The sequence below is a fragment of the Podarcis cretensis genome (assembly GCF_951804945.1).
Source record: "Podarcis cretensis genome assembly, chromosome: 1".
NCBI classification, from domain to species: domain Eukaryota; kingdom Metazoa; phylum Chordata; class Lepidosauria; order Squamata; family Lacertidae; genus Podarcis; species Podarcis cretensis.
The window spans coordinates 87,743,168-87,765,540 of NC_137170.1; the positions used below are offsets into that span (position 1 = coordinate 87,743,168).

The 22,373-nt window shown below is 43.7% G+C and overlaps 1 protein-coding gene across 6 annotated transcripts in view; it reads left to right on the forward strand.

The window, feature by feature from the left end:
* The window catches only part of TTLL4 (tubulin tyrosine ligase like 4), a 28,664-nt gene that overhangs the window by 448 nt on the left and 5,843 nt on the right, over positions 1–22,373 (forward strand). For 3 of the 6 annotated variants that reach the window (XR_013837499.1, XR_013837500.1, XM_079971262.1), the window contains exons 2-18: positions 4,713–6,180; positions 7,504–7,625; positions 9,526–9,589; positions 9,947–10,071; positions 11,198–11,308; positions 12,226–12,302; positions 12,770–12,964; positions 14,255–14,337; positions 14,755–14,883; positions 15,609–15,731; positions 16,059–16,157; positions 16,598–16,732; positions 17,172–17,309; positions 18,045–18,147; positions 19,343–19,553; positions 20,165–20,235; positions 20,457–20,539. Coding sequence is in view for 4 of the 6 variants with exons in the window: in XM_079971262.1 (XP_079827388.1) it covers positions 4,787–6,180; positions 7,504–7,625; positions 9,526–9,589; positions 9,947–10,071; positions 11,198–11,308; positions 12,226–12,302; positions 12,770–12,964; positions 14,255–14,337; positions 14,755–14,883; positions 15,609–15,731; positions 16,059–16,157; positions 16,598–16,732; positions 17,172–17,309; positions 18,045–18,147; positions 19,343–19,553; positions 20,165–20,235; positions 20,457–20,539 (3,263 nt within the window). In the remaining 2 variants the exon portion in view is untranslated. Of the gene's footprint in view, positions 1–2,733; positions 2,756–2,940; positions 3,036–4,712; positions 6,181–7,503; positions 7,626–9,525; positions 9,590–9,946; positions 10,072–11,197; positions 11,309–12,225; positions 12,303–12,769; positions 12,965–14,254; positions 14,338–14,754; positions 14,884–15,608; positions 15,732–16,058; positions 16,158–16,597; positions 16,733–17,171; positions 17,310–18,044; positions 18,148–19,342; positions 19,554–20,164; positions 20,236–20,456; positions 20,540–22,373 lie in introns of those variants that run through there. The other 3 variants (XM_079971260.1, XM_079971261.1, XM_079971263.1) reach the window with 3 other exon arrangements.

A 22,373-nucleotide genomic window follows, 5' to 3' on the forward strand; every position in this document is an offset into this window, starting at 1 on the left:
TATTTCTTTCTTACTACTTACAGGTTTACGGAATGGGGGGTTGAGAGGAATTCATGGGGGCAGATCTGGGCGCAGCCCTTCATCAGGCTCAAGACAGAAAAAACGTGGTCATGTGAACGCCTGGCCTTGGGGGTTTTTTCGTGGTGAAGCGTTCAATGACTGGTCTTCCATTCCTGTGCAGGTTTTATCTCGAAACATCAGACCCGTGTTTGGAGTTCACAGCCCAATGGTAGACTCGCTCTGCTGGTGAACTAGTTCTATTCGTGGGTGGGCCAGTTCACGTGTTCAAATGTTGGCAAGCATTTTACCAGTGTCTCCATCTTGTCAGCTTTTTGACTGCTAGTTTGATATACAGTAATCAGTTGTTTATTTTTATGCTACCGTTTGTCTGTTAATAAAGCGGTATTCTCTCAAAGCACGACCAGTTTTGTCATAGTCATCCCTTGGTCTGTTAGGTCATTACATCACACACACACACACACACCCTTTAGACAATTGCTAATGGTGTGACCTTGATTCCATTTGCTTATGCTAGCTGCAACATTTAGGGTTTTGAAACAGATGTAGTTCAGTATATTAATGGCCCAATCTCAGAGTTTGAAATGGTGGTGATTCCTGACATGTGTTGCACTCTCTTTCCTGAATAATGTCATCTGTGCAAAACAGCTGAAATAATATGCACCTTTGCTTCCTAGTCAGGTAACTCTTAACAGTTGTGGGTAGTACAACTTGAAGACATTCCATTTTATTGTATTGACTGACATATTGCTTTATTTTGTCATATATCCCTAGTGCGTCATTTAGTAAAATGTAATTCTAAAAACCAAGGTTCCCTTCCTCTGCATTTTCTGTTGTCTTGGACTGTCCCAGTCATTGTCTGTGATGTGTTCAGGATTCAGTTTCTTGCAAGTCAACAGTTACACAGCTCTGCTCTGACTGCTGTTTTTGTACAAGGATTTTTCCAGATGGGTTGTGTGAAAGTCATTTCTCAAAGCTATAACAATGCTTCTCCACCTCATCCAGGATGTTTGTTTCTTACACATTTTATTTCAGTTTTAAGTACTAAACCTTATTTTTTTCTGTACAGTAGTCAGTGCCGACTTCCAAAACCTATGGGGATATATCTAATGGTGCCCCTCTATGAACATAAGTGAGTCTTTCCATTCTCAGAAGGATATGTGAGTCAGCAGAGGCCTCTGCTAATGGAAGATAGAGACTATTTTCATTGATTTCCCCTAGTAGCCCCCGCATCACCTTCTGTGCTGTTCCACCTTTCCATTAGCAGAGGCTGGATCAAAAACTCTTTCACAAATGGAAAGGCACTACTGTTGAATACAAGCCATAGTATTTTAATCACCTTTTCTTTTAGCACGAATAACAGAATCATAGAATTGTAGAATTGTGGAAGGGAGCTTGAGGGGTCATGCCTGCAATGCAGGAATCTCAGCTTAAAGCATCCATGACAGATAGCCACCCAACCTCTGCTTAAAAACCTCCAAGGAAGGAGAGTCCACCACCTCCCAAGGGAAACCATTCCACTATTAAACAGCTTGCTGGATCAAGCCAACATGGTCCATCTAGTTCAGCATCCTCTTTCCCACAGAGTCTAACCATTTACCTCTGAGAAATCCGGCAGCATGACATGAAGGCAAAAGCCCTCTTTTATTGTTCCCGGCATTCGGTATTCAGTATTCCTGAGTTTAGCAATGCTTCTGGTTAAGAAAATATGTGAGACAGAGACAGCTCCTGTCTGATATTCAAGGGGAGGGAATTCCTAAGGGTAAGTGTCACTGCACTAAAGACCACCTGATAAGATGGTATTTGTAGGAGGCCCTCCCTTGCAGAGCACAGTGATCATTTGGGTACATAAGAGAGGTAAGACAATATTTCAGGTATCCTGCTCTTAAGACAGTTGCTTGCCTTTTAATGTCGCATCAAAAATTATCACTTGAAGTGGACCATTTCCCTTCACCATAGGGCCTGTCCTTCATGGATCTATTTTGATTGAATTTTTAACTAGGTTGGATGAGCCTCCTGTGGAAGATCTATATAGGAATGGTTCTGGAGAGGGGATAGATGGGCCCTGAAGAATTTTCTGTGTTTGAAATTGTATAATCTCATTTCTCTGCTTTTTCTGTTTTTGGTCTCTCAAAATACCTTGAGGATTAATCAGCCTTCAGAACTTGCTTGAGGAACAGTATCTGGTGGAGATCAAGCAACACGTTTACAAAATGAAATTCTATCTTGCCAAGTGCTGGTAACTCAGTGTAGTCTTTGTTTTTCCCCTAATCTGTGTGTAGGGCTTAGATGTCACTACAGATTGGAGATTGTTGTTGGGTGTCGACTTTGTAATCCAATACAGTACATGCAGTGTATCAAGTGCTGCCTTCTGAACTGGAACACACCATCAGAGCTGTATCAGCAATTCATGGGAGGGAGGATGGATGTGTATTGGACACAAGGTCCTTTTGCAATGAGTAATAGTATCACTTCCCACCTCTTGGTTCTCAAATACACTAACCTTTGATAAACTTTACGATTTTAGGATAGGAAGGGGGGTTCTAGGATGGCCCTGCAGGGTGGTGCTTTTGATGTGACAGCTCACCTGAAAGAGGGCAGGAGTTGTGCGTCACACTTCAGCATGTAGCCTGAATGGTAGACAAAGTCCTGTTCTAGAATGTTATGGATGTTGACAGTTCTTTTGGCAGAGGCAGTTTGCTTTGAGATAGCATAGAAGCTTGTTGTCAGAACAAAGGTTAGTGCTGTCCGTTGGCTCTGTACTGGTGGTAGGAACAGAACATGATAACGGTGAAGTGAAACTTCGGGGACAACAATATTTTTGTGAGAGAAGTCAACTGCTAAGAGCCCAAAGTATGTCCAGCCAAAAGAATGTTTTTTAATCAAGTTAGAGACGAGATGTCTGGTATAAATCCTTTTCAGGCTGTCTAGAGGACCATGCAACACCACGTCTGCATCCTAGTACACTGGAGTTCCACACTACTGCCAATTCTGTGAGCTGCTACTGGTTGTACAAGGTCAGCACTGTCCCCAAATAACCTAAAGGGCTTATCACATGAGCAGTCTACTCTAGGGTGGCATGTCTTTATAGCTGAGCAAGTTCCCTTCTGTTTGAGGGTATATTAGATCCACTTATTTTGTCTAATGCATTAAATACCAGCCATTTTACAAGGAAATGGGTGTGAATACACCTTTCTGGCTCAATAGGTGTTGTAGGCATTTTAGTTTCTTTCATATGTATGCTGTGACATTTTTCTTCCTCTCCCTGCCTTCAAATCCACTAGCATCTGTTTAACAAGATTGCCTGATAAGCATCCTAGCACAAAAGATGAAAGGGGCATATTCAGCATGTTGAGGGAAGCCTCATTGCTAATCCCCTGCTAGTCAGGTTGCTGGATAAAATAGGTGAATGTTATTTTAGAGCCAGGATTGGACTGTGCTTTGCTTGTGCCTCCTGCTGCCTCTCTTGGCTCTTTGCACAAGGGACTGTTTGATTGAAACCTAGACTGAATTCTTTCGGCACTGCCTTGATGAGTCAGCAGGCATGTGCTGTGAAGAAACAACCAGCCTCCAGTAGGAACCTAGCAATTTAAATGTCAGATTTTCTTTGGGTAGGAAAGCTGATTCCCAATATTATAATATATATACTATGTAATGAAAAGGGCAAGGGCAAAGTAATCCATTTAACCTCAGAACATAGGTTAGCAAACACCCCCAACACTAGGTCTGAATATTTTCAGGAATGCTTTCTAGCATGAAGTTTATCACTGGTTCAATACCCCTTTGGCTATCAAAATGTCACCTTGCTGCTTATCAGCACCCCATGTCATCCTCTGCAAAATGTATCTTGATTTGGTAGACATGCCTATTTTTCAAACTATGGGTGTGCTCTTGTTCCAACTACTTGCTCTGTATTCTGGCAATACGGGTGGAGGACAAAATTGCTTAGAAAAATGACTGAATTATCTGTTCATTCTCCTTTTTGGGAACCAAACTCTGAACCTTGGGACTTCCATTCCCAAGCTCTTCCGCAACAGCTCCAGAAGGATTTGTTGCCTGGCTGGGTAACCAAGTGAAGAACCTATAGTGCTGGAGCTAGGTATAATAAACAAAGTTCTGCTGTTATGTCTAGTTCTGTTCTTGGTTCTAGGCTTTCTGTGGTATAAGATGTAAAAGAACTGGTGGATGGAAGAATCCTGCATGAGAATAAGAAACACAAAGGTGCAAGCAGGAATACTGAGCAACTATTGCTAGCTTATTTGCATTATAAACAAGTGTTTATGTTGTTAACTTCATTCCCCTGCCATCCCCTTGCGCAGGAGAAAAAGCTCTTTTCTGGCTGTTCTTCCCTGTAGTACAAGCCTTCCTGGTGGTTTAATAATAATAATAATAATAATAATAATAATAATAATAATAATATGCCGCCCATCTGACTGGGTTGCCCCAGCCACTCTGGGTGGCTTCCAGCAACACACACATAAAGTAAAACATCAAACATTAAAAATTTCCGTATACAGGGCTGCCTTCAGATGTCTTCTGAAGAATAATAATATACGTCCTTTGTATGCTGTAATCTGGTCTTTTTCTCAGCCTTGATGGCACTGTCTTTCATTAGTCATCTTACCAACGACAGCAGAGATTGACTGGAGTGCTTCCTTTGGGCCTCGTAAAGTTCACATGTGTGTTTCTTTCAGGCTGGTCATGGTGAAGATGCCGCTCTGACTCCGGTTCACCAGCTGGACTCACTGAGAGTGTGGGATGGCTCTACATGGCCTCTGTAGGGCCAGAAGCCTATAGCCTTGGCCTCAAGAGGGGAAACCAGTTCCAGGTGGGCATTGCACCAGGGCTGACGGTGCCGCCACTCACAGCAAAGCTTCACGAGAGTAAGGCCTGGTACCTTGCTAAGCAGCAGGTGAAGCCCATTTGGCAGCTGGAACAGAAGCATGTGACCAATTTTCAGGACCTCCAATCGGTCCACTCAGGGATTTCTTCCCAGCGTCCCCGCCTCTTGTACCCAGAGTCATTATGTAGTGATACAGCATTCCTGACTTCACCTCCACCTTTGCCCCACGCTCTCCCAAACTTCCTCGGAAGCACCTTGCTCTACCGACGTTCTTACTTCAGACACAAGCCTTATCGGAGGCTTGAGTCCATCTGTTTGCAGCCAACTTCTTTGGAGAAGAAACCTCTTTGTGCTCCGCTCCCTACCTATCGCTCCGTTCTCAACAACACCATGACATCCTCAGCCGTAGACCCATTCTTTATGCCGAATACTGCTGCTGACTGTTCCAATCCAGTGTCAAAGGGGTTCCCCCTAAGCTCAGGGAAGCAAAACTCCAATTCATACAGGCCAGTGCTAAACAATAACTCTTTCCTTCGGCCAACTAGTGCAAAAGTGCCTTTGCAGCAGCAGTACCACCAACCGCTGCCACCAGAAAATAAGAAGCTAAAAGGCTTGTCAAGACCTATTGGCTTCTCTTGGACCCACTCTGGTGGAAATGGAGATGGCGCTCCTGTGAACCTTGAAAGAAAGCTTGGGAAAAACAGTGGCATAACTCTTGAGCAACCCAGTGCCAAATCTCCTCGCTCGGCCATTCACAATGGCGTGGTTCTCAAAGTGGAACGGCCCTCCTGGCGACTCGAAGATGGTGAGAACAGGTCTCAGAACCTGAAAGAGCAAGATGTGCGGTTGACGGAAGCTATGCGGAAGCTGACTGCAAATGGCATCCGGAAAGTTAGTACCTACAACGAATTTGGTCACCGCATTGACAGCTCTTGCCTTATGAATGCAAACTTCCACTCCAGTCTTTTCAATCGATGGAAGCCACACATAGTAGCACAGATCACCCCAAAGGACGTACCAGCTGCCACCTCCCCAAATCTGGAGCCTGGTAGCCGCCACCAGAGCCTTATGGTCACAGAAGCTGCCGATGTCTGCACTAAACGCATCGATGTTCGTTTCTTAGCCTCAAATCCTGAACCTTCCAACCACTGCGCCTTGAGTCAGACTGTCAACCACACCTCTGTAAACGCTGGAGAACAAGTGGTAAAAACAGAGCTGTCCCCACGGACTACAGTCTCTGAGGTAGAGACCAAAATTTCCTCTCTTCAGTTAGGCACGGATACAAAATGGGGGAACCCTGTTACTGTGAAAGAGACCGAGTAAGTACTCTGGCAAATATGTCTGTTGGGGTGGGTTAGTGTTTCCCTTTCAGTACTCTTTGTGGCAATAATTGCCAACCTGTAGCCCTCCAAGTGTTGCTGGATTACACTTCCCACAATCCCTGAATCATTGACCATGCTTTCTGTCGGGCTGGGCGATATCAGCTTTTCAACAGTGCGGTATATCATCAGCCAAACATCGCGGTCTGGTGATATACCGTATTGTTGAAAAAACAAGCTGCATTGGCCTCAGCCAGTGAGATCCCAGGTGAAACTGCCGCATCTCTCACTGTGGAAACTGAGGCGGTTTCACCCTAGTGCCTAGCGGGCTAGGACAACACAGCTTGTTTGCATGGCTCAGCTGAGGCGCAGGAAGGCTCCCAATCCCCAGCAGTGCCCCCCCCCCACTTGTGTGGGAGCCAGCACCGGGCTGGGGGATCCTTTAACTGCTCAGCTGAGCAGAGCGGCAACCACACATGCCTCAGCCGAGCAGTTCAAAGATGCAGAGGGAGGAAAAAGTTGTATCAACACCTTGCCAATGAAGCTTGTTTCTCCCTCTGCACAATATGAGGGCAGAGTGGGATGGCGGTTTCACTCCGCAGTATATCACTGGTGAAACCGCTGCTTCTCCTGAGTCCCTCTGCTGGCAGCGCCTGCTGGAAGGAGTCAAGAGTCTTGACTTCCTCCAGCGAGCATTACTAGCAGAGGGACTCAGGAGCGATGGTAGTTTCACCAGTGATATACCGCTGAGTGAAGCCGACTTTGTGGTCTGCTCCTCATACTGGCCCTGGGCAATATATTGATATGTCGCTCAGGCCTAGCTGACTGGGGCTGATGGGTGTGGGAGTCCAACAGCATCTGAAGGTTAATCACCCTTTTCTTATGATAAGGACTGTGTTTGATATAGTAGAACATGCTAAAGAACTTATAGCAAGGTGTTCCTGTGATGTAAGCATATTTAAGCTTGGTCATCAATCGGTGTTTGATACGCCTTGGATGGTTTTGCAGCCTTCACTGTCTCCAAAACGTCTCTCAAATCAGATGATAATTCTGCTTTACCTCTGGTAGCCCGTTGTTTTGACAAGTATGCCACAAGTCAAGTCCAAAATTTGCCACTTGGTCCAGCAGGGGCACCATGCCAGAGCCCTTTCTCTCCACACCACTTCTATCACTAACATGGGTTAATGTTTATGATAGTTATTTGGGATATCTTGCCTTGTCTGTGATCTCTTGGTCTGTTGTTGGGTGTAGAGATCTTTTTGCTTTGCTAACTGAGAGGAGTTACAGAGCTTCACTTTAGGGCTGTAACCCTTTGTGTTGTAGAGCTGCAGTCAACCTCCCCCTGCTGGACCAAGCGGAGGTGGAAGATGTAGAGGAAGAGCTCCCGGACGGCTTGGAAGATGCCTGCAGTCAGGATGAGGAGGGCGAAGAGGAGGATGGGGAAGGTCAGCAGTCACATTTATTTCCTCTCTTCAAAGTACAAACAAGCCTATTCACCACACATAAAACAGAGAAGGGTTTTCATACACTGATTATTCTGTTAATACAAATATACTAATTACTGTCATTACAAAACATCTTGAACTAGTCAAAAGCGAAAACGATTCCTACTACAGTTGTCCATGCTTACTATTAGGGCATGGATATATTGCAAATCACTCTATAATATCAAGAGAGAAAGAACTGTATTGCAAAAAATAAAATTGCTAGCTTGAATACTATAATTTGCCTTGTGGGCACCTTCAGCCTATGCACTTTCTACACTTGTAAAACTTGTTTTGAGTGATATTTAGTGAACTGCTATTGTATGCAAAGCAACAGTCTGATATCCATTTACATTTTACTGGTGCATTTTATCACGGACACGGAGCAATGGTTCCAAACTACAAGAAAGAAGATTCCACCTAAACATTAAGAAGAACTTCCTGACAGTAAGAGCTGTTCGACAGTGGAATTTGCTGCCAAGGAGTGTGGTGGAGTCTCCTTCTTTGGAGGTCTTTAAGCAGAGGCTTGACAACCATATGTCAGGAGTGCTCTGATGGTGTTTCCTGCTTGGCAGGGGGTTGGATTTGATGGCCCTTGTGGTCTCTTCCAACTCTATGATTCTATGATCAAGCATTCAGTTAATTGTTTTCTGGTTACCCAGAGACAAACTTTTTAAATCTACTGTCTTGAAACAGTTCAGAGTGAGATAATTTTACCATTGAATGTACAAGGCCTGACAATATTTCTAGATCATAAACAGCAGTAATAGCATTCAGTGCTGAGGCAGAGCAATACTAATTCACTGCTGCTGGAAGGGCTTCTGTATCCTATGCAACCCAGCCAGAAGGGTGGAGTATAAATAAAATAATTTGTTGTTACTACTACTACTACTACTACTACTCAGTCTAAGAAGGGAGAGCCTAACCTACAAATATGTGTGATGCTTACAGCTGTGCCCCAGTTTAGCTGTTCCACCAACAAATCTGTCATGGTGGTGGCATATCTTGAATTCTGCAGGCATGATACAGCTTTTGTCAAATCCCATTGCCCCTCAGCTAGCAGATCTTAACTACAGAACTTCATCTTCAATATTCCTGCTAGGAATGTTCTGATCAAACCCAGTAAATACTTGTGTGTGGATTTATTATAATTGTTGCTGTCTTGCTACGGTTTGGGACAATGCTACTCACCCTCAGTATTGACCCATTCTGTCCCCCATACCTAATCTTCTTGCATGAGAGTTTGGAAGAAAGCTGCACTTAGGGTGATTACTGTAGTTCTTGCTAACATTGTGATGTAGCAGCCTGACATTTTCAGCTGTGTTTTAGTTCAACCATTTTATTGCTTTAGTATATTGCACTGTGGTTCAACACTCTTATGATATCCTTTTGTAAATAGAAGGCAAACTTTAACTTACGGGGAGTGACATAGGGAATGATATTCTATCCTCTTGTAACCTTGGCATGGGGTCCTTTATTACAGTGTACAAATAAGTAAATTGATGGCTGTGTGGAAGAGCAGGCAAATAATGGATATCCTCATTGTCAAGATCCAGGATCTGATTTGAGGTCATTGTGCAGAAACTATGGTGCCCTTTAAATGTAGCTGCACGGGGGCACTTATCAGTAAGCGGCTCCTTTGCTGTTGGGAAAACTCTGAAATTACGTAAACACTTCTCATGAGTAGGGGCAAGAGAGGTGGTTTGTTATTTAAACATTTTTCCAGTCACGTAACAGTTGCTTGTGGATTAAGTTCAGCTATCTGAGAGAATGTCTCAAAGAGGTTGAATTTCTTCAGGATGCTCATGGAGTGTAGCCAAGATTTTTCACTCATTAAACTATTTTTGCCTTTTTTCTTTAGGTGAATCAGATGGCTCCTCTTCATCCGGATTATCCCCCAATGGTTCTGTAGCTATTATATCCAGGTTCGTTTTAGGAATGTTCTGTCTGTAATGCACTGGATCCTTTTGTTCTTGGATAATCCCATGGGATGGCCACCTGGAGACCCTGATCTGTTTGCCTTGGTGAAATCACTTGGCTTGCACTTGCTGGCTGTGCCCATTTGCAAAGAGAAACAGAGATGCTAAGCAGTCAGGCTGAAAGGCAGCTTAGTTTTCATTCTGGGTTGGTGTTTCTCAGCCAAAGCAAACCTCACTTTCTCAGTCAATGTGTTGGTCAAGAGCCTCAGGAATTAAACTGAATGGCATATGGTGGAAACGGATGTCCCAGAGAAAGTGTTGTGCCGCTCACTTCTCCAACTGTGCCTGGTATTCTTTTCCTAGGAATTGCGTTGAGGGATTGGTGCCTACACTAGAGGGCCAAGAACGAATTCTCAAGCCAGCTCTTACATGCAGCCTGTTCCCCAATGTGCCTCCCACCATATATTTTGGTACCCGGGATGAGAGAGGTAAGGTGGATCTGAATTCATTATATGAAACAGGCAATGCCAGAAAACCCTAGTGTACTATAGTGGTGGAGTGGAGTCGGAGCTTAAAATGAGAGATTCTAGGGTGGGGAGGTGATGGTGGGATGCATGTGGTCATGTCATTTAAGTATGTGGTGTAATGATGCCTTTCCAATGGATTTACTAAGGTCTCCAGGTGATGTGAAGAGAAAACCTTAAATCTAGATTTATATCTGTGGAGCTGTAGGATTTTGACATCACCAGCAAAGAGGTTCAGAACTGAAATGGCTGAAACAGCAGTTGAGATGCTGGAAGGTACAGCATAATATTTGATGGGCATTCACTTTGACCCTCAATCTTAATCCCACCATAGGTGGAGCGTGTATCTTTCCTGCCCTGCCCTATGATGGGGTTAGTGGACATCCAGATTCCCTTGTAGCAGAGATGGTCCCATATGTCGTATTTTGCTCTGGCCTGGGTGCTTTCATAGTGGAGAGCAGGCATTATCACAGCACCACAACAACCTTTGGTCTTTGAAGAATTAAAGCTGGTCTTAAGCTGTTGGGATGTGCACATAGACCGACTCGGCATGCTTCTTGCTATATATAGCATAATTCCTCAAACTTCTTGACCTTAGTTTCGCTATCTTCCTTTTAAACTTTTGCCTTCCCCCTCCCCAGTTCAGGACTAGCCACCTGTCCCATTGCATAGCATTGAGATCAAGGCAGCAGCTCTTCCCAGATCAGACTGGCATGATTCGGCAAGTAGGGGAACAGCTGCACCCCTGTCCCCAAAATAAATTAGGATCCTCTGTTAGAGGGCATTCAGCCTATCCATTTATTCACTGATGAGAGGAGGGAAGTCCCACCTGCCTCAAAATCCTGTTCCTCCCAGAAACTTTGCACATTCCTTCAGGTGTGTTGTGCTTCTCAGATTGAGAACCACTGTTCTATGGACAAGTGACAGAGCTTTTGCCAATGGTTTTCTTTCACTTGGTGATCTGATTCTGTTGAAATTCATTGAATAAAAATCTTACCCTTCTAGCACTTCATGACAAATTGATGTCCTCAGCCAAAGGAGATGCTCCCGTGGTTGGGTTTCCCTTCTAACCTTAGGATTTCTTTCCTAGTGGAGAAGCTCCCTTGGGAACAGAGGAAGCTGCTACGATGGAAGATGAGCACAGTGACTCCCAACATTGTAAAGGCAACAATCTCCAGGTCCCACTTCAAAATCAGCAAGAGTGAGTTGTATTGTGGGAATGGTCTGTGGGTGCATGTTGCCTCCTGCCTTAAATACACCCAGACTCACAGCTTTATCTTGGAATAGTGCTAATGTTTGGAAATGAACTGTTCCACTTTCAGACGCAGATCTTCAGTAGCAGAGCAAAGAAAGCTCCCATAGAATTGATTACTCTAATGCACCTCCCTTGCATGGAGGACTCTGAAAGATGCTGCAAATCATGAAGCTGCAGATCTAATTGTGGCTCTTCTGCTGCTTCCCTCTTAAGTCTTGGGCAAGCTTCATGGCACTTCTGCCTATGTGTATGCCCTTGGGCAGCTCTTGTCCAGATGGATACTGACCACAAAGTGCTAATGTTTACTGCAGAACTGCAAGAGCTGCAGCATGGTCTGTACTTACAAACTGGGGAAGAATGTTCAAGACATGGAATAAAACTCCATGTCCTAGCAATTCTCGTAGAGTTTGCTTATACATCTGATGATCTGTGTCTTGTAATGCAGAGCTGTAGCTGCTCTTTCCAGTAGGCTGTTTGATAAATGCAGCAATCCTTCACCCCCTACTCTTCCAATAAGAGGAGACTTAGATAGATAGGGGGGGCTTTAATTTGACATCTCCTGCCTGCTCACCTGTAATTGGATAGGCTTTGATGTCACAGTATACCCTGTGATGCTGATGCTACAATCTTTTTAGAGTTGTGTACAGTTCTCAATAGGGTTTATTGTGGCTGCTCGTATGAGGCCACTCTTGGTTCATGTGGAAGGGGAAACATGGATAAGGCAGGAAAATTATTTCCAATTCATATTTTCCAAACTGAAATTCTTATATGCCTGAGACTGTTGCAGTTCTTGAGCATAAACAGAATATATATATCAATGTGATGTTCAGAGAATAGTCTGTGAACTGCCCTATTGCCCACAGGAAACAATGACTGGCTGGGCTGCTGGGGCCATCACATGAAATCTCCGGGGTTCAGAGTTATCAGAGAACATCAGAAGGTATGAGATATGGTCATGACTACAAAAGGACATATTAAAGAATATAATACAATGTGGGGAAAGGGCATGAGATGCATTTCACTCTGGCCTTTTCTGCCTTTTTCTCCATCTGAGCGCTGCATGTAGCTGATACTTTCCTGTTTTCTGCTGCAATGTTCTCTTTCCCCTAGTCCCTTAATGTTCTCTTGGTGGCTGTGCCTCTGAAGGAGGCAGCCTAGGTTTGCAAGACACTATATGGTAGAAACTTCAATGCTGGCATGCTTCCTTCATGGGAACTACCTGTTGGGAGTACCAGCCCAGGGGCTTTTGGGGTGGGGGTTGTATGGACAATCTAGGTTATTGCAGCTATCCCTGAGTTTGGAGGAGAAGGTACCCCCCTGTTGAACCTTTATCTTACCTTTTTACCAGCTAGGATACAGCAGGAAACCTCATTTCTCCTTTCTTGTCTCTTCCTTTCCCTCCTGCAGTTGAATCATTTTCCTGGCTCATTCCAAATTGGTCGGAAGGACCGTCTGTGGAGAAATGTGTCCAAACTGCAGTTGCGCTTTGGGAAGAAGGAGTTCAACTTTCTGCCCCAGTCCTTCATCCTTCCTCAGGATATCAAGCTGCTCAGAAAGGCTTGGGAAGATTGTGGGAGCCGACAGAAATGGATTGTGAAGCCGGTGAGGGAGGGCACAGATATGGTTCGACCTGTATAGAGATAGGGGTGTGTCCTTTGTGTGTCTTCTGCCATGGTATAGCCATTCTTTCCCTTGCCTTGCCAGTTTCAGGTTTTCTTGGATGAATCTGATTTTTTTTGATGCATTTCATCAGGCTTTAGGACTTGTGTTGGGACAGACTGCCTTTGGCATGAGCTCTGTTCTGTTTTTGTATTGTGTGGTTTTTATTCTGCTTTAGATTTTAGGTATTTCGTTTCATGGTTTTAATCTCTGTAAACCACTCAGAGAACTTAAGTAATTAGATGGTACTGAAGTGCAGTTAACAATAATTAATGGTAATGTAAACTACACCCCCCACCTTCCTCTAAAGCAACAATGCATATTCTCTTCTCATAGATGGACAGTTTCTACTTGTTTATTCTGGTTCCCTCTTGACTATATCATAGCTTTAGCCCAATAGTCCCTTTGGCTGTCAGTCTCCCTTTTACTGCAAGTAGGACTTGCACCAGTCTGAAAACCCACCTGTCATCATCTTCTTCATTCATTTCCTTGATATTGGGAAGGACAGGAGTAATCCTCCCTGGTGTATTGTTTTAAAATATTCTGGGTTTTTATTCTTTGCAACCTCGTAAAGGTTGTGAATAAAAGTGCATCACATTTGCATTTCCCCATGTCATTGAATCTGAGGTGTTTGTGCATTGAATGTTTTAGGTGAAAAGAGGCACCCTTAAACATGTAAACGAGGAGAGAAGACTGGGAGACATGCAGGGGGTGCCTCCGTCTGTTCCTAGGAGCCTCAAACATTTCCTAAAGAGAGAGAAAGGCGCCCCCCCCTTTTCATGAGGACTAAAGTATTTTCAAAACCCTAGATATTCTCAGACTCGACAGGTGCCACAGTCTGTACTGTACTGCATGACTACAGCCAGGCGTGTTTTTGAAACTTCTAGGGAATTAGCTTATCAGTCAGTGACAGCAAGGAACTCAAAGCTGCTATACACCAACTTGTGAATATACAAAGCTTTTATTGACTTAAAAAGCCTTTGCTGACATGCTCAGTCTTTGAAAAAGCTGCCACAGCAATTGATTTTAACATACTGCTGAACTTAAAATTACATTGAGATTTTTGTGAGGCTGCTTCTTTGGAGGCTTGTCTTAAGACTGATAGTATTAAAACAAATTCCTTTCATGTACCCCACCTTCCCAGACTATAATCGAATGTTCCAGCTTTGAATTGTAGGATAGCAGCAAATGGATGCAATGTGAACATCGCTCTCTGTCTTTCACTCACTTTAGCCAGCATCAGCTAGAGGCATCGGCATTCAGGTCATCCATAAGTGGAGCCAGCTGCCCAAGCGCAGGCCACTGCTGGTGCAAAGGTAAGCAAGTCCCCCTGCCCTGTCGGTCTTTCCCCACCCTGCTAACAAAAGATTGGCTTTAATATCTTAAGGTATCAAAGAACCAACTTGTTTCTGATTATGCTTTCTGCTGTTGTAAAACTTTACATTGTTCTGTGGGGTTTGTTTGTTTTGCTTCTGCTTCCAGCTAAAGAGTAGAGCAATTGTGGAATTGTTACGATATTGACATGGGTTCAGAAATATGGCTAAAGGAGACCTTTTGCTGTGGCAAGGAGTACCATTTGTTGAGAAAGCTGGCATTTCATCAGCAGTCTCCCAAACCCCTTAGATCTCCATCAAGCCTCTCTACTGGTGACAATGTCCTGAACTTATTGAGACTAAATCTCAGGGCTACTCTATGATGTGGTTCCTGTATGCTCACCTGTCTTTCTGTTGCAGGTACTTACATAAACCCTACCTCATTGGTGGAAGCAAGTTCGACTTGAGGATTTATGTTTACGTCACATGCTATGATCCACTTCGGGTTTACTTGTTCAAAGATGGACTTGTTCGTTTTGCCAGCTGCAAGTAGGTTTCCTATGAATTGGTAACCTCAGAAAGAGGGTTGGGTTGACTGCTTGTCAGAAGACCAGCTGAGATTCATGAATAGCAGATTAAATATGTTTTCTGGAAACAGTAGACTAACTATTGGTTTCAGGTGTCATTTGTATTATAGCCTGTGCACATCCTTTTGGTTTAAGCAGTGACTATTGAGAACCAATTATTTGCTTTCACTGTGTAGCTGAGTCTGTGTGCTTTTAAAATAGCCAATTATTAAATGATTTATTTTATTTTATTTTATTCATAAAACTTATACACTGCTTGATTGTTAAAAAAACCCTCAAAGAGGTTTACAAAAAGATAAAACAAGAAAATCAAGAAAAAAATTACAGCTGTACTTTAAAACATACAAAAGTTAAAATAATAAGACAGATTATAATTACTTCAAATTCCTAAGCATCTGGATGTTTAGTTAACTGACAAAGTTGGTGAATAACTCAAGTCAGAGCAACCCTTGATGATTAACAATTTGAATTGTTAAACCAGTCATATCTCTGTGGAGCACACACATTCATTTTCATTCTCTCTCTCACACACTAGGCTGGAGCTTAGAGGAGATACTTAAAGATTGGTGTGTGTGCCTCTGTCTTTTATCTCCCACACTGCTAGCATCCCTCCCTCTTCTTGCCATTTCATTTTGATGAGTGATGTCTCCTTACTTAATGTAAACTTTTATTCTTCCTTCACCTCAGATATTCCCCCTCTGTGAAGAGCCTCAACAACAAGTACATGCACTTGACTAATTACAGTATCAACAAGAAGAATATTGAATACAAGGCTAATACAGATGAAACTGCATGTCAGGGTCACAAGTGGTGAGTATTGATGAGCAGGAACGAGAATCCTTTTGTATGTGTTATGTTCTTGACTGGCTTATGTTGTCTTACCTCTCTAGTCCTGAGTAGCCCAGATGTGGCCCTACTGTTTCCATAGGAAAGAGACTTTATTTTCATTTATTAAACAAAATAGACCACTTAATCAAAAAAGAAAGGTCTCATAAGTGGTTTATATAAAATTACATTAAAAGCATGGTTGGTTCTGGGTTCATGTTGCCTTTTTCCTTCAGAGATGGGGGGAGAGGAGTTAATAACACTATCTGGGGCAACCCTAATGCACTTGCATGCTCTGTTCTGTCTCCACAGGGCACTGAAGGCACTTTGGAGTTATTTGGCCCAGAAAGGAGTTGACAGTGAAGCCATCTGGGAAAAGATCAAAGACATTGTTGTCAAAACCATCATTGCGTAAGTCTCAGGCTCTAGTTGTCTTCCCCCCAGCCCTTTGCTTTCAGGAGGACCTCTTTTTGACGGGTCGTCTTATCCATTAGCCAGAGATATGTACCGATGTTTGCAGATATTTTGAGCAAGTGTGCATCTTTGCTTCTTTCTTGCTGATTTGTGCTTCTGGAATCAGAGTCTCCTCCTGTATTGTTTCTCGAAGGTTGTTGATTGTTCCTTGGCCCCAAAAGTATCTTGTTTGGATCTTAATCATCTGAAGCAAGGAAGGGTCATGTGCTGTCTTCATCAGGCTCTCATCTGAGCCATGTGGGGAAGCTATTGCTGAAGCCCTGTTTTGGTGGCATGCTTGTACCATATACCTGGCTAGAGTGATGCATAAGAGGCTGGGAAGTCCTGCTGCTAGTTTTGCTGCTCAGGAACAACCCAGCACCTGTTTCATTTTCTAGATCAGAGCCCTACATAATCAATCTCGTGAAGATGTATGTGAGACGCCCTTACTGCTGCCATGAGCTGTTTGGGTTTGATATCATGCTGGATGAGAACCTTAAGCCATGGATTCTGGAAGTCAATATTTCCCCCAGGTAAGTTGTGCATGGTGGACCCTTCAGCTTGAGCTCTGACTTGGTGCATTTCACTACAATTTCAAGAACACCCTTTACCTCCAGTTTGTCCCACAGATGCATGCTAGGCCTATATGCACAGATGCATGCAGTCTGTTTTGCCAGTGCCTTACTTCATGTGCTGATGGCTTCCATCTCTTAATGTGAGGGAGGCAACACTTACATTGAACTCTATCACACAGTGTGTCTCTGATTGGTAGGTATGTCTGTGTATTGTGTATGCATGTGGGTGTGGTGGGGGAGGGGATACTAAAAGAGAGAGAGATTGTCTTGCCTTGGAGATCGAGTTCCTCCTTTCTCTCTTTTGGAAATCAAACTTAACAGCTATCTAAAATGCCAAAAGCTAGGGCCAAAGACATGAAGATGGGCTTCTCCAATCCAGGTTTTGTTCTCTCTGCAGCCTTCATTCAAACTCTCCTCTGGATGTGAGCATCAAGGGTCAAATGGTCAGAGATGCCCTTAATTTGGCTGGTTTTCTGTTGCCAAGCACAGATGATGTGGCTTCACCCTCTGGAAGTGCCAGCAGCTCCACAACTAGGTTAGAGATCAAACTCAGTTTTACTGGGCATCTCATCTTTTGCATTGTTCTTGTTCAGTTGGGGAGTGAGGAGGCCTGAGTTGGAAAGACTGAGATGAAAAGTTGTTGTGGCAATAGTATGTGTGGCTGTAGCACAGAAGCATAGCTGTAGCCTGTATATAAGACTATGCATTTTATTCAGTCACGCTATTGGTACAGAAACTGAATTAAGCATCCAAAGAATCTCTGCTTTTGTTATTTTTAAAGCAAGTTTCTGGTCCATGTAATTGCAAGATGGGCTTGAAAATACCCGGGCAATACCTTGTGCAACTTTGGAAGCTGAGCAGTGGTGGTGATTGATCTCAGAAATATTGCCAGGAATACTAGGCTTCAGTAGCTGGAATTGTGTATTGCTCCTCAACTCAGTTCAGCCACAATAGCTGTCAGGGATAGCGGCAAACACCTGGAGGACACCAGGTTGAGGAAAGCATGAAGCAGGCTGGTGAGGGATGGGGCCTGGGGAAGGGAGCATGGCCTGGGAAGAGTCCTGGGGCCCAGATGGAGGGGCTGGAGGGTTGCACGCTGCCCCCATGCCTAAGGTTCCCCATCCTTGATCTATGACTCCATGGATCGTTTGAGGCTTTTTTCGTTTCTTTTGGCTTAACAGAGTATTGCTTATGGTTCTGGCTATAGGTGGCTGAATTGAGGGCACTGACTAACTCTCTGTGTACTAACTTTAATTATTGCTGTGCCCAGCTTGAATAGTGTCGCAAAGGAGAAGAGTAAGTCATCTCTGGAGCTGTTCACTTCTGAGAAAACGAAAAGAGCTTTTTATCTGACCTCAAAAGTGCCTGATCAGGTAGGCGAGAACATGCCTTCCCCAAATACTCTGCCCTCATTCTGAGATTTCATGCATGTTTGGGCTGGAGTTCTCCGCTCTTCTTTGAATCATTTCATTAACTGTTTAATTAAATGAAACCATAAGTAGTGTGCATAAAGCAATATAATTTCATCAAACAAGTATACATAACTAAATTATGTTTCTCGCTAGGCTTGCTAAAATAAAAAAAAGTTTTTAGCAGGGGTGTAAGGGTGCCTAATATTACTAGACAAGGAGTTGCAAAGCATAGAGGTAGCTACACTGAAATATTGACTCGTAATAGCGGGTGATTATTACAATTGCTTGGCTTGGGGAGTGCTTAAGAGTTCAACCAAGCACTTTTTCTGACAGTAAATGTGTCAGATGCAGGTAAGATGCATCCACACACAAGGAGGAGGTGCTTGTTTATTCACAGAAGGACTGGTATTTGAAGGAGGTTGTATTTGACATATAGGATATGATTTGGCTAAGTGTGGAAGTTATAAAGAGCTGTATTTCAACTGTATTCAGAGCAAGGCTAGTGTCAAACCTTAAGCCCATCAAACACACAGCATAGCTTAAGAAAATGTTACAAACTACAGTGGTACCCGGGGTTACATACGCTTCAGGTTACACACTCCGCTAACCCAGAAATAGTGCTTCAGGTTAAGAACTTTGCTTCAGAATAAGAACAGAAATCGTGCTCCGGCAGCAGCAGGAGGCCCCATTAGCTAAAGTGGTGCTTCAGGTTAAGAACAGTTTCAGGTTAAGAACGGACCTCCGGAATGAATTAAGTACTTAACCCGAGGTACCACTGTATAGTTAAGACCCAATAGGCCATAGCCACTGGTTGCCATTGTTATATTGGGTGTGCCTTGAAGCAGTAAGATTTCCCATTTCTTACTTACGCACATGCTTTTTGGTTTAGTTTGTTCAAAGGGTACAAGAAGCATTTGGGAACCATAACCAAGAACCCTGCCTTTTCTTCTTCACCCCCCCCCCCCCAAATTCCTATTTGAATATCTCTCTTCTGTCTTTCCACTGCTGTCACAGTGGGAGGGGAATATGTGTTGCGCGGCCACCATCCTAGAGTGGCAATCATAGTGGTTTTAGAGAACTGAAAGTGGCATGCATGTAGACTTGTGCAGTTACCTCCTGGAAAACCAAGGTGTTTCCCTGTCCCTCTTGGCTGCAGGAGTTCTATTCCACCATCCTAGATGTTCTAACACCAGATGATGTACGTGTCCTAGTAGAGACAGAGGATGAATTCGCTCGACGTGGACAGTTTGAGCGAGTTTTCCCCTCGCGCTTCTCCATGAACTACCTACGTTTCTTTGAGCAGCCGCGATACTACAACATCCTTACTTCCCAGTGGGAGCTGAAATATTTCGTGAATAAGGTCAAAGGTAAAAAAGTTCCCATCACCTCCTTCTTGCAAGCTCCCTTCTAGGATAAGCAGTTAGTTGTTTGATCCAGCCCTTTATAAGTAGACTGCATACCTTGCTTTCTAACCCAGAGCTGTCTGTGCTCTTTCACATAGCATTATTATCTGTCATCCTTACAGGTTGCTAGTGTGGTTTGAGTGTTGCTTCTTGCTGGGTCATTTCTGTCATCTTCCCCACTCCCCACACCTTGCAGCCACATCTTTGGCGTTAGGGGAGAAGTCTTTCTTTATTCTTGCCCACCCCTTTGTCCTTTCATTGGTTTCTATTGGCTATCTTTAAGCCCACACCCTCACCCAGAGCCTTCCTGTTCATCAGTGTTACCTGCTTCTCTTGAGTGTATCCAGATAATTCCATAGAATAGACCAGGAAGTTCAACATCTTCAAATGAGCATCATACCATTGCAGCTTGATTTTTAAACCTGTGTGTGTGTGTGTGTGTTTGGGTTGCTCAGTATCAAGGGCCTGCATTACTTGTACCCACTGCCTTCTTACATCCAGGGCAGTTGCTTAGTAATAGCCCTCAAAATTTCACATGTGAACTAGCATTCGTTCTGTGGTGTTCCTTTCTGCAGGGGTGGATCTGCTCAGAAACTGGTGTCACAAAGGCTTTCATAATGGAGTGGTGACAGAATCCACAGTGATGGTAAGGGTGGGCCCTCTTTGCCTTTCCTCATACCTTAGATATGTTCTGCTTTTTCATGAGGGTGCCCATCAGAACTACTTGTTACTAATCAAGTGGCTCTATATTGGTGGTTGTCTTACTGCCTGAAGCACCTTCTCTTTGCTTCACTAAGTTTGAGGTATGCTGGGAGCTAAGAAAGGAACATTCACTAGCTGTCTAACTCTGCACTCTCTCAACTTCAGTGGTCAATTCCAAGATCCCACCTCTATATGAAGAATGAACTCCCTGTGAATGGCTTGAGCAAGATGGAATTAGGCAGAACCAGGTGAGATTGCAATACATTTCCAGTTGGGGTTTGTCCATGATTTTTCATCCGTTCCCTTATAGTACAATTCTTTGCAAGTAATCCCCACTGCATTCAATGGGATTTATTCCCTGGTGGTTGTGTGTAGGATTGTAGCCATGGTTAATATATTTTAATGCATGTTAACCTTCTCATGAATACATGGAGTAAAAGGAAACTCTTCTTTGTTACTTATATGCCACCTTTACATTCCTTACTTCCCTCCCCTGATATATTACCCTTTTGACAAGCGTGATCTTAACTGTTTATGTGCTACTTTCTGCCCCTGTTAGGATGTGCCAGAGGATTAAATTAGAAGCATCTGCTTCTGGGTTTAAACTAACTGTGGTTAATCATTATATCCAGTAAGGGCAAACTATAGTTAGTTTCAACTGGGCTTTTTCAGTGTGGTGCCCACTGAGGCACTCTGCAGTGGCTGTGAGACACTTCTGCCATTCTGACTTGCAACTCCTTCTTTTAAAAAAATCATGGAGGCTGGATACAGTGCCAATCTTAATTTTCCATGAGTAGCCCTGAGCCCATGTATGGTCAGGCAGCTTCAATCATGTAGCTACAAGCTAGGATTTCGTGTTAAGTTCAAACCAGGCCGTTGTCTTAGCCTTTCTTATTTTTACTTCGGTATATATCTGACATAAATAAGTATTTGTAGCATTTTTATACTAACCTGTAACACTAAGTATTCTGGGCAGTGTACATTAAAAAAACATGTAAAATGTAAAAACAACATGAACACAAAATCACAAACAAAGCTAAATAAAATAAAATAAAACCAGCAACAGATGAACCAGTAGTACCAAATGTCTAAAAAAAACTTTTGACCATGTTTTTAAGTAGGAAAGCCTAGCTGAATAAAAGGCCTTGACCTATGGCTACTGAAAAGTCGGCCTCACCTCACCTCACTTGGCAGGGGTGGACTTTTAAAGATGATTTTCAGGTTGGGCTATATATATGGGAGGAGATAGTCCTTCAGATAACCTAAAGGTAAAGGTAAAGGTAAAGGTAAAGGGACCCCTGACCATTGGGTCCAGTCGTGACAGACTCTGGGGTTGCGGTGCTCATCTCGCTTTATTGGCCCAGGGAGCCACCATTTGTCCGCAGACAGCTTCCGGGTCATGTGGCCAGCATGACTAAGCCACTTCTGGTGAACCAGAGCAGCGCACGGAAATGCCGTTTACCTTCCCACTGGAGCGGTACCTATTTATCTACTTGCACTTCGATGTGCTTTCGAACTGCTGGGTTGGCAGGAGCAGGAACCGAGCAATGGGAGCTCACCCCGTCACAGGGATTCGAACCGCCGACCTTCTGATCGGCAAGTCCTAGGCTCTGTGGTTTAACCCACAGCGCCACCCATGTCCTTCAGATAACCTAGCCCCAGGTTATTTAGGGCAGGAATGGAGAACCTGCAGCCTTCCAGAAGTTGTTGGCCTTCGTCTCATTCTAGCCAGCATGGCCCATGGTCAGGGATGATTGGCGTTCTAGTCCCAGAACATCTGGAGGGTCACAGATTCTCCATCTCTGTTTTAGGGCTTGAAAAGTTAATACTTGCACTTTGAATTATCCCCTGGAATAGATTAGAAGCCAGTGTAGATAACAAAGCACAGGCATGATTTAATTTTTCAGCCACTTCCTGTTAACAATCTCGCTGCCCTGTTTTGGAGCAGCTGAAGTTTCTAGACTGTTTTCAAGGCAGCCTGAGGTACAGCACATTGTGGTAATCAGGCCTAGGCAGTGGTGAGCCATAAGCCCTAAATCCTTCTTTCCCATCAAATACAGGGATGACACAGTAGTAATAGAA